Source organism: Rhinoderma darwinii, chromosome 4 (assembly GCF_050947455.1).
Source record: "Rhinoderma darwinii isolate aRhiDar2 chromosome 4, aRhiDar2.hap1, whole genome shotgun sequence".
In the NCBI taxonomy this organism is placed as follows: domain Eukaryota; kingdom Metazoa; phylum Chordata; class Amphibia; order Anura; family Rhinodermatidae; genus Rhinoderma; species Rhinoderma darwinii.
In genome coordinates this window covers 374,478,459-374,491,131 of record NC_134690.1, presented here as the reverse complement: position 1 = coordinate 374,491,131, position 12,673 = coordinate 374,478,459, and the positions used below count along the sequence as shown (strand labels likewise).

The 12,673-nt window shown below is 40.9% G+C and overlaps 1 protein-coding gene across 8 annotated transcripts in view; it reads left to right on the top strand.

Annotated features, from left to right (window-relative positions):
* Positions 1 to 12,673, top strand: part of EHBP1 (EH domain binding protein 1) — a 300,325-nt gene that overhangs the window by 59,803 nt on the left and 227,849 nt on the right. For 7 of the 8 annotated variants that reach the window (XM_075863149.1, XM_075863153.1, XM_075863152.1 and 4 more), the window contains exon 5: positions 4,024 to 4,077. The exons of the other annotated variant lie outside the window; for it this stretch is intronic. In XM_075863149.1, the coding sequence (XP_075719264.1) occupies positions 4,024 to 4,077 (54 nt within the window). The remainder of the gene's footprint in view (positions 1 to 4,023; positions 4,078 to 12,673) is intronic. 8 annotated transcript variants of the gene reach the window in all.

Here is a 12,673-nt window from a genome sequence, read left to right as displayed (position 1 = left end):
GTGCAAATAATCCCAATTGTAAAATATGTAAAGTGGATTGTGACTGCGCTTTTATTGTTAGTATAATGTTCCAGCAAATAACTATGTAAATAAGGAAAATGAAAAGAATTCCTTAAAATGAATCTCCACCTTTTATCATTGTTATTTATGGGACTAAAATTCTGTGCTGCCGCTAGAGGGAGCTTCCTGTATACTCTTATTGTAGAGTTTAATGTGCGGTATATTAGTATGCAGTAAGCTCCTATGCTCCCTCTAGTGGCGGCAGCAGGTAGCCAGCTTGTTGTCTTTGGAGTCTGTCTATGTAGGGGATTTGGAGCTCTGTATCAGGAAAACTGTGCCCCGATCGTTGTAAAGATAGAATTAGACCGTAATTTGCATAGAATTTAAGACCTAAAAATGACATGATGTAAAAGGTGGCGATTGTTACGGAAAAGTGGCAGTAAACTTCTGCAAATAAGTCACACAGTGTAAGCTACACACATTTTTTTTCTGACCCACAAATGGCGCTGATGTCAAGGGGTTTGATTTATATGTTCTGCATGAACACCGTTCTTTTCAATACAATTGTGTCAGAAGACTGACGTTACTGGATTGATGAATTGACCCCTCTGTACTGTTGTAGCTTCTAGACCTTGTTGTAACCCTTGACCGTCGTCATTTCTCCGTTTATTATGAAGTGGACAGGACTCTGCTGACTTATCACCTGGGTGGGAGATGTTCTGGACTCGTCCATCTTACCAACGCATCCTCTCAGGACAGAGCCATGCTGCCGATCTTCTGATGTAGCTGAGCTCTACGCCTGGAATACACGATTACTTTGAGACCTTTTAGGTTATGTTTACACAGGGCGGATTAGCTGCGGGTTTTCATTGCGGAGAATCTGAAGCGTATTACAGTAGTGTCGGCGTGGATGAGATATAAACAAATCTCATCCACATTCATAAATAGTTTTTTTAATCCGCAGCATGTCCTGTTTATGCTGCGGAATCGCTGCTGTTCTGTTGCGGGTTTTTGCCATTGAATTCAATAAGGTAAAGCCTGCGACAAATGTTGGGATTTTTAGCAGCGTAATTTTTTTTTATATTTGTTTCACGTTAATAGGAGCCAATACCCCCCCCCCCGGCATTGTCATAGCAACACGTTCCTCTGTTCTCTGTGCAGCGCGGGCTCCTGGGATAACATTTTATCCCATGTGACTTCTGCAGCCAACCACATGGACCGTAGCGTCATCATAGGAGGGAGTCTATGACAACGCCGTGGGGGGGGGGGTATTCGTTTTTTTTTATTTACAAGCACTGTTTTTTGCAGCAGAGATTCTGCCCAAAAGTCTGCACCAAAATTTGGTGCGGTTTCTCTGCCGGAATTCCCTGCTGGTCCTATAATGTATATGCTGCATGCTTTTACACCGCGTATCTGCCCTGTGTGAGCATAGCCTTATACAGCGGAGTATTTTTGTATCGCTACAATAATATCTCAACATAACAACATGGCCGGCTTTTCCTGAATCTTTCCCTTTTAACCGTATGAAATGGGTTCTCCAGAATACCATCACTCTACCAGAAGTAGTTTGTGACCACGTCTGCCACGTTTCAGGGGGGACAGACGGGAATGTTTGTATGCATGAGATGTAACAAGCATTCATATCTGGGGGTTGTTATAAAGACAATATAACATGGGGGTACATTTTATGATTTTATTATTATTATTATTTTTTTTTTTAAGCATAATCTAAATGTGTTGTTTCAACCAAACAAAGTAATCACTATGCAAACTTGTACGTAAGATGATCTGAAATAACAATGCGTACATTAACAGTATGAATATACAATGATTCTCTGCCATAAATTTGAGTTTGTATAAATGGAAGATAATTTCTGAAATGTGTCATTGACAATATAGGCCAATTTTCTTTTTTCTATAACCTTATAATTTCCTGGAAGAAGATGACTCCGTTCTGCCCATAGGTCCTATCTTATTCTGGAATCCATCTACAGAATTGGATTCATAAAACTGCAGAATGGCAGCGCACCCTGCTGGTCAATGTGCACCACCGTGTCATCATCTGACATCATCTGTCTTCCGGAATAGTTTATGCTTTCAGCACGATGTTTCATTATTTATACAGAGGAAATGTATTCTGCAGCGCTGTACACGTATTGAGGGAGTATATAAAAAGGTTTACGGCAGCGTAACAAAGTTTGCAGATTTTGGTGAACAACATAGTTGCGCTAAAACGTGCGACTTTTTACTTTTCTCGCCACTTTCCAAAAATAGTGAGAAAAGGGGGTGGGGCCTCCACCGGTACGACAAATTTATTATAATTTACACCAGAAAACTTGCCTAAATTATTGCAGAATGGTACGCCAGCTCCTGATTCCATAGATTTTAGTATGTGGGGCGTAGCAATGTAGAGGCCCATGCTGAGCCTCGTACCTTGCCCTCTCTGATCTGACTACCCCGTCAGACACATATAAATAAATATATATATATATATATATATATATATATATATATATATATTTTTTTATAACTATGTCCCCACGGGCTCCATCTTCGTACCGCGGCTCATTCAAGGTACTGATGCTGGGCAGCGTCCGTACCTGTGCTGCGTCGCATAGATGCGAACACTGGCCAGCGTCTGTACCTTGAATGAGCTGCGGTATGAAGAGGGAGCTGGTTGGGGGGGAAGAGGAACAGTGAGGTGAGTATGGATTTTTATTTTTTTATGTGACAGTGGGGATGAGGCGTGGTTGTTACCCCACAATCGTGGTGCACGGCCAGCGTTCGCCTCTTGATAAATGTGTTGCATCTTACTCCAGCGAATTGGTTATTAAGACTGGAGTTTGAAATGCCAGTCTTAATAAATCTGCCCAATTGCATCTGTTCATATATGTTCCTATTGTGACTGCTGCTTTCAATATAATTTTCCAAACTAACATTCCCATACATATATGCTAGGCCCAATTTCAAAGGAAGCCAATTAATCTATTACGTGAGCAGGAAACATGTTCACCCCCATCCTGGTAGAACTTACAGGCTCCAGGCAGATGTTGTCCTGACTAATTATGGTATCAGTACCCAGTGATAATCCATAGTAAGAATTCCACTAAATTTAATACCTCTGCCCCATTTCCTGTTAATGGCGGATAGCAAATGCCAACTCCGAGGGTTCCGTCAAGGATCTCGGCACTTTTGGCAGCAAGAATAACACTGCATGTAGTTCTATTCCTGCCATGAAAACGACCGTAACCTCGACAGAACCATTACGTCAATGCTGTCCGTTGGCATCAGTCGTACAAGTGATCCGGCACAGTGTTATGGCTGTAGCGCAAATGTAAACAGAACCTTAGAAAATTTGAACAAAATTCTATTTGCTATGGGCAACACAGACACATATATATGGACTTCATGAAACTTACTTTGCTATAAATATAAACTGAAGGGGTTCTCCGGGACTATACAAATAAGTGCCTTATATTTATAAAATGCTTATAACCATGTATTTAAAGACCGGTCACCTCTTCTGGGGCGCCTTTACTTAGGACTCTGCGGTGTTCTATTCCTCTATTATTCCTCCTAGAAATGTATGAATAAAGTGACAACTGGGTGTTATCATTCCCCTTGTTAAAGTCTCACTCTGCCAGTGCTGATTGGACATTGTCATTCTGCGTAGGGACCCCCCCCCCCCCCCCCGTTATCAATTTATTCATGAATTTCTAGCAGGAATAACAGAGGAACGGCACAATGAGAAAATATTCTCCAGAATTATTTCATGGGGAATACAATTATATACTAAAACAGACTTGTCAGGAGGAGCAGCGACTGGTCCTCTTTTTAAGGACGGTTTCTACACCAGAACTTGTCTCTGTGACCATATAGAAATTGTCCCAATACGTCAATTCATGTTAGTCTTATGTCAACGTCCAAAGCAGTTCGGTGGTGAACTTTCATGTGGACTCTGTATACTGTAACAATCTCATGTCTATGTGATCTTCATTTCCCTTTTTGGTTAATCTCACTTAGGACCCACATGCGGAAGAGTTTGAAGACAAAGAATGGACATTCGTCATAGAAAACGTAAGTAATCTGTTAGAAGAAACATTTCCCAGTGTCCAAAAGAGGAAATATAATCAGTTTCCGTAGTTACAGATTAATGAATTATAAATTAATTATTAAATCTCCAGAGTACACCATCATTTGTGGTCTTTACCGCTGGGACCCCCTCCCATCAACACCCATGGACGAGGTACTAGGGATATACCATCAATGTTTTGGCCCACATACCCTTTAACCTAAAGCGTGTGCTATAAATGTGTTCTTCAGACGGTTTCAGCACATGTGTATGTATAATCTATACAGAATATATATACAGTACAGTAAATCCCTAAGTTTGGGATTGGTATAATATTAGATATTTAGCGTTGTTTTAATTGCCGGACTATGCAAATGTTATAATATTTATTTATACGTTTCCTAGTTCAGTAGAGATATTTGTGTATGTATATTTTTTGTATGTATTAGCGTGGCACTAGGTGTACTATTAGGTTGACTTTATATAAGAATATTTTTTGAAATGCTACGGTAGTAGTTCATACTGTAATAAACCCAATAAATGCACATGAAACGATAAGATGGCGCCATCTAGTGGATAAAGTTGAAAAAATGCCTGCCTTTCCTTTTGCACTGGCAGATACATTCGGTAAATATCCATTATCAGTCTCTGCTGTCTCCTGTGTTAGAGAAAGACTATCAGAAGATTTTCTCTTGGCAGACATGTTACTGATGAGATGCTGACATCAGCATTAAAATAAAAAATAAATGGCGCCCGATATATTGTAAGTAATGCAGGATGCTTGCGTTCGGGACTTGTATTGTGTCGATTTATTTCTTTGTAGTATTGTGGCGTTGATGAGGATAATGGTTGTTGTTATTATTCTTTATTAATATCGCGATCTTTTCTTTAACCCCTTAAAGACCAGGCCAATTTGATTTTTTCATTTTCGTTTTTTCTTCCCCGCCTTCGTCGATATAGCCATATAAGATCTTGTTTTTTGCGGGACAAGTTGTAGTTTTTCATGGCACTATTTATAGTAATGCATAATGTACTGGGAATCCGGGAAAAAAATATTTGTTGGGGTGAAATGGCCCAAAAAAAGCAATTACACCATTTTTGTGGGGGGCTTTGATTTTACGGCGTCCATCAGGCAGTAGAAACTACATATTCACCTTATTCTACAGGTTGATACGATTATGGCGATGCCAAATTTATGTTTTGTTTTACCACTTTAAAAAAAAAAATGTGCTAAAAAAAAAGTTTTGTGTCGCCATATTCTGAGAGCCATACCTTCTTTTTTTTTTTTTTTTTTTACTTTTTTTTTTTTTCCATCAATTTAGAGGTGGGAGGGCTTACATTTTGCAGGGCGAGCTGTAGTTTTCACCGATACCATTTTGGGGTATATGCGACTTTTTGATCACTTTTTATTCCTTTTTTCTTTTGGAGAGCTAAGGTGACTAAAAAAACAGCAATTTGCGTGTTTTAAATATATACTTTTTTTTTACGTCGTTCAATAATGGGTTAAATAATGCTATATTGTGATAGTTCGGACTTTTATGGAAGCGGCGATACCAGTTATGTTACCTTTTATTTTATTTTTAACGTTGGGAAAAAATAGGAAAAGGTTTTTTTGGGGGTTTTTTTTTTCATATATTTTTTAAACTTTTTTTTTATTAGTCCCCCTAGGGGACTTGAAGCAGCGATCATTGGATCGCTTGCATGATATACTGCAATACTATTGTCTCCTTTGAAGCCATGCCAGAGGCAAAGCTACAAATATGGCAGACCTGGCGGCCTTTATTAGATCGCCGTGGTGGGGGGGTGCGAAATGGCGTGTTTGAGGAGGTGCCCCCCTGATTCTAACAATTTAAATGCAGAGGTCGCGATTGACTGCGGCATTTAAGGTGTTAAACGGGCGGAATCAAAGTGATCTTTGATTCCACCCGTTGCAGTGAGGTGTCGGCTGTATAACATAGTCAACACTCGCTGTGTATGGAGCGAGCTCAGCCAGTGAGCCCGCTCGATACTTCCCCCTTAATGGCCACCGTGTACCAGTACGTGACATGTCGTTAAGGAGTTAAAGTTTGCTTTCAGTATAACCAATTTAGTCTTAAGGGTGCTGTACATTAAGGCCGGATTCACACGAGCGTGTGCGTTTTGCGTGCGCAAAAGGTCCACAAAAGCTCCGTGTGTCATCAGCATATGATGCGTGGCTGCGTGATTTTCGCGCAGCCGCCATCATTATGACACTCTGGTTTTATGTTTGTAAAGAGAAAAGCACGTGGTGCTTTTCTGTTTTCATTCATACATTTGACTACTGTAGCGCGCATCACATGGAAGTGCGTCCGTGTGCCGTGCACGGTTTTCACGCACCCATTGACTTCAATGGGTGCGTGATGCGTGAAAAACGGGTAAATATAGGACATGTCGTGAGTTTTACGCAGCGGACATACGCTGTATGAAAATCACGGACAGTCTGAACGGCCCCATTGACTAACATAGGTCCATGCGACGCGCGTGAAAATCACGCGCGTAGCACGGACATGTTATACGATCGTCTGAATAAGCCCTAAAAGAAATCTGCCACATTGAAATTGCAGTCTATTTGCATGCAGCACGTGTTATAAAGCAGGAGGAGCTGAGTAATATATATATATTGTGTCTGATTGTTATCTATTTCTGTATACATACTCGCACAGGGAAGGCTGTCAATCATTAAGTAGGACCGCACACTGGACTCCAAAATATAGAATGAGCGGAGGTTTACATGAATAAAATACAAGTTATACTTAATCATTTTCCACAAGAAGCCCCTCAGCATTTATTATTTTTTTTGCTTAGTTACATCTATACAATGAACCATTTCATTATGGGCAGCTGTGTCATTTGTCAGACCACCTAAATAGACCATGATCTCTTGTAGACAGGAGGTCATTTCTCCAGTGTGACTGACTTCCTGTGAACTACAGGATTACATCATCACCAATCAAATCCCTCCTGGCAGCTCTGAGTCCCCTCCCCACCAAGATCCACCCTCCTTGTTCCTCTCTATGTGTCACCCGTGCATATAGTGCTGCTGAAAAGATTATTTCTACCCTATCTGAGGGAGTGCAATGTTATAATAGGTGAGTCAATACAGTGATTAGCTTCAGAGTTATAAACACCCCTGACTCACACTGCCTGTCCATACTATCTGTGAGTTCTGTGTGCAGAAAGTCCAGTGTATTTCTATGAGATGCTGCTCCTTGCTACCTCCAGTGTAAAAACTCTCAGAGAGAAATCTATCGCTAGCAGGAGGCAGAGGAGACAGGCTGAAGCTACAATACAATACAATACAGAGACTCTGCAGTGTGAGGAGAGAACTTCTATGTCACTGATCTATCTCTTGCTGCACTTAGGACTTCACAGAGCAAGTGCAGTGTGATGAGACTTTGCCCCCTCTGCCTCTGCAAAGCCAGAAGCCTCATGGGAGAAGGAACCAAGATGGCAGACAACCCATAAATGGCACATTAACTAGAACAGGTATACACAAGGCATAAACTGGAGCCTCTACAGTATTACTTAATAATGGCTTTTGCTGCACTATGTAGACAAAAAAAAATTAAATTGCTGCCTGCAGATCAGCTTGCGTTTTCAATGTGACTGGTACCCTTTAATCCTCCATTTTTGGTGGCATTCAATGACAGTCTACTAATGCAAGGCTAGTTAACCTCCTAAATATGGCCCTTTACTGCTTTAGAGGGCGATACATCATATTCAGCCAGGGCTTGGACACCATGGCCTCATTTGCGTTTTTTGTGTTCCCCTCTGTATGTTCTTTGCCCAAATAACAGGATTATAACCCAGAGTAAAAAAAAAATTTTTATGCTTACTGCCACTTCGCCCCTATAGCGGTAACTTCCAAAGGGCCCCAGCAAAAGTTATCCAAAGTTCTAGTCCCCACCATAGTCAGCCAATGTCCCATAATAGCTAGACACAGAGCCCCCGAACTGATGTAACCAAATAAAATGGACAGTGGGTTGGCCATAGGTGCGATGTCTCCCCGACAACTATGATTGAGGGATATTTCTTTCTTTACAGACCTTCTGGCTTTGTAGGCAGTAGTCCTGGATTATTATCCATCAGACAGAAGCAAACGATCACTTAGCGAGTGATTCTGATCGTCAGGCCATATAGTAGACTATATAGGGCACAGTTGGATATAAATGTTCCTTGTGTGGTCGCTTGTTTTGCTTCCTACATACATTGTCTGGCAGTTTTATACAACAGTCCTCATGTTACTGGCTGCAATTCAGATTTTTTAAATGTGTTTTTTTTTTTTTTTGCTCTAAGAAATCTTACTACTTAGCTTTAAACCCTCAACCTTCACAAATGTATGCACTGTTAAGAGGACTGATTTCTGGAATATAGGTAAAAATCTATCTGAAAAACCTAACGATATATGTAGATGTAAAGTTCACGATAGCATCGGATTTACCATGTTTGAAATTATCTCCCTTGGTTAGGCCCCATGCACACGAACGTGCTTTTGTGGCCACAATTCCCCCAAAAATCCACGGGAGAATTGCGGCCCCATTCATTCTTATGGGGCCATGCACACGACCGTGGTTTCCACAGTCCGTGCATGGCCCAGGAGCCTGGACCGCAGAAAGAACGGGCATTCCTTATTACGGCCGTGTTCTGCGGTCCAGGCTCATTGAAAATAAAATCCGCGTCCATGTGCACGGCCTGCGATTTTACGGCCGTGCATGAGGCCTTACATTGCCACCTAGTGGTTACTTAAGAATACTGAAGAACTATTAACCCCTTAATACCAAAGGTAGTTTAAACCTTAGTGACCAAGCAATGATTTAAGTTTTTCAATCGTCACATTCAAAGAGCTATAACTTTTTTTTATTATAGCTGTATAAGGACTTGTTTTTCACGGGACAAGTTGTATTCTTTTAATAGCACTATTTTGGGGTACTTATAATTTATTGATTTAAGGCCCCATGCACACGACCGTGCCCGTAATTAAGGGCACGGCAGGCTGCGGACAGCTGTCCGTTTTTACTGGCCATGCTTCTGTTATAAAGTATGGGAGCACAGTCTGTAAAATAAAAAAAATAGGACATGTCCTATTTTTTTCGGCAAGTTTCTACGGCACGGACACCTTCCTGTAAATATACGGAAAGGTGTCAGTCGGCCATAAAAATTTATTGGTCCGTAATTATGGGCGATTTTACGGTCGTGTGAATATGGGGCTTTACTTTTATTAACTTTTTGGGTGGGGTAATAAGAAAAAATACAGAAATGTCACCACTTTTTTTTTTTTTTTTGTGTCTTACGTTTATGCCGTTTACCGTGTGGTATAATTAACATAATAACTTTATTCAGTTGGTCATTACGATTGCGGCAATACCAAATGTATATCTTTTTATTTTTTATTTTTTTTTGTGTTACCACTTTTACACAGTAAAAACACTTTTTTCCCCTAAATTATTTGTTTTTGTGTCGCCATATTTTAATAGCCATAACTTTTTTATTTTTCTGCTGACATAGCTATATTAGGGCTTTTTTTTTGCGGGAGGACTTGTAGTTTTTATTGGTATGATTTTGGAGTAGATGCAACTTTTTGATCACTTTTTATCTTTTTTTTTTCAAGGCAGGATGAACAGAAAACAGCAATTTTGGAATTGTTTTTATTGTATTTTTTACGACGTTAACCGTGGGGGTTAAATAATGCAATCGGTTTATAGTTGGGGGTGACTGTTTTTCATAAAATATTTTGCATGGGAAAAAAAGTGGGTTTTTAATTCATTTTTTTTTTTTACTTGGGACTTTTATTTATTTATTATTTAACTGTATTAAACTTTTTTTGAAACTTTTTTTTTTTTTTTTTTTTTAGTCTCCCTCGGGGACTTTGCTATGCGATCTCTTGATCACTTTCATAAGACACTGCAATACTTCTGTATTGGCCTAACAGGCATTTACTAAAGGCAGACCTGGGGGCATTTGTTAGGGTCCCAGGCTGCCATAGAAACTATCCGCACCCCGCGTTCTCGTCGCGGCATGCCAGTGAGTTCCCTCCCTCTAAAACCACTCCAATGTGGCGCTCAATAATTGAGTGCCGCATCTGAGGGGTTAAACATTACTGCTAGTGGGCTCCGATCAATGCCCTGAAGTCCGAGGCTGTTCGAAACATCCCGGGCTTCAGTAGATCCCCGCCCAATGTGGGAAAACTTCTTCTGAAGCGCTGACGTGAAAAGGCTGCGCTTCAGAAGAACTACCCTTAACGGCCGACATAGAAACACTTTATAAACTGTTTCACGGACAACACCATTGTTTACCATTTTACAAATGATGTAGTCCAGTCAGGGCCAGCTCCTGGTTTATGTGGGTCCTTGGGCGACACAGACTTAGTGGCTGTTTGTACCCCCATATAGAAGTTAGGCCCTGTTTATGCCCCCATATAGAAGTTAGGTCCCCAGTTTGTGCCCCTATATATACTGTGCCATCTGTAGATAGTGCCACAAACAGCCCCCTGTAGATAGTGCCACACTGCCCAATCCCTGTAGATGGCGCCATTGTGGCACCCTCTATGAGTGGAATCCCTAGTCAGGGCATTGCTGACGCTCTGGCCGGGGATTCCTCTCCTGGAGGAGCACCTGATGTCCCTGTCCATATATGGACAGGGGCTCCCATTAGGAGCGGAATCTCTGGCCAGAGCGCCGGCAATGCTGTATCCGGGGATTACACGCCTGGAGGAGCCATGACCGCAGCGTAAAGTACCCGACGGCCAAGTGGACCCCAACACTTGCTGACTTTGCCGGATGCTGACGCCGGCCCTGAGTCCAGTGTCATCTGCTTGCATAATGACTGTATTACAGAGTTCTTAGAAGCGGAGGTCTGAAGGAAGCATGCAAATGTGATTGTACCATATTCCATGTTCTTGATCCCTCTAAATATCATGTTTCGCTTAAAGCGTACTTGTCATTTCATCAAAAACCATAGCAAAATCTCTAGCTTGCAGCGCTCGTGCCCTATAATGATTGCAACTTGTTTTGTATCTCCTAACTGCCCTATAAAGACAGAAAATGTGCTGATCTTGTTGCTCTCCCTTTTGGAATCCACTCTGTTTTATGGGACGTGTACTTTCCCTCAGCCTTCTGCCAGCACTGTCCCTGCTGAAACTTCCTTTCCCTTACTTCCCAGGATGCAGAGCGTCTCCCTTTGGGAGTGCGGGCATGCATTGCCCAATGAGATGCCACTCCAGCTGTAAAGCCCCTCCTCTCTGTAATTGCTGCGTGTTTTATGAGAGGGGGGAGGGGAGCTGCAATGCCTACAAGGACACGTCACACGCCCGCCCTTCCTATAATCTGTCTTGGAGCCAGAGACGGATTTATCTTGACAACAGGCAGTGGACAGCAAGTTCTACAGAAGGGAGACACCTAGTGGTCGGGACTTTATAGCAATTTTGCAATAGGAAAGCATATTTTTGGGTTAATAAAGTATATTGCACTCTTGTTAGTAGTTGCATCGCCCCTTAATATGGGAACAAGATTGTTGAAACAACAGTGACCATTTAAACTAAAACTACAAGGAAATTACATAGGCCTTCCCGTACTCTTACATTCAGGCTTTGTGCACACAACTGTGTGCATTATGGTATACACTACAGTGGGCAATAGGGTAATGTATTGTGGACAATATGGTTCAGTATCCGAGAGACTGCACAGAATACGAACACATGAGCTACGTCTGCAGTAGAACCAATTCGCTCCGCTCGCCAGTTTGCTCTCCCAGAATCATGGGGTAATTTGAGAATTGTCTACAAAGTTGCATGGTTATATTGGTTGACAATATGGGAACACTTGCTCAAATATGACATTGGAAAAAGATAAAGATGAAGTCCTTGCTTAATTTTTTCATTGCACTTGAAATGAAAGATGTAATAAGATATTTTATTTTTTATTTTTTTTACCATATATTTGATCATCATTCAAACAGTATATAAAAGTGATGTAATTAAGGGGGAAAAAGATGACACAGACTTAATAATTTATAATTTATTAATGAAAACAATTCACAGAAATGCCAAAATTAGGCTAAATATGCAACAAATATGCCATTTGTGGAAATACCCTTGGTTTGGTATTCTTTTATTTTCAAATCCGGAAACAAATGTTTCTGACAAAGGGGGCAGTACAAGGTATTAGAGCCGCAGAGGGAAACAACATATCTGTAAATGTTTTGTTTAATAAATTAGTTTAATAACTTTTTATATACGGTTTGAATGTGTCCATCCTTACATTGGCCTGAATTTGGTTAAGAACTGTAATTTCTCATGAAACCAATTAAATACAACATCGTGACATGCTAGCAAAACCTTTGAACAGGCTGCAATTCACATCATGACCACTGGGTGGCTTCACATAGACGTAGACATCTCGTGACAGAGTATCACAAATTCATGTTTGGTTTTTTCAAAGCTGGTAGTCTTGCGCCACACATTTTAGGATATGAAGAGAAAAGGTAAGCAAGGAAACATCTGTATGATAAAAAATGTTAATATAGTAAGGACAATGTAGGTAAACTTTTACATGACTATTTTATGTGTGGCTAACCTTTAGAATTACT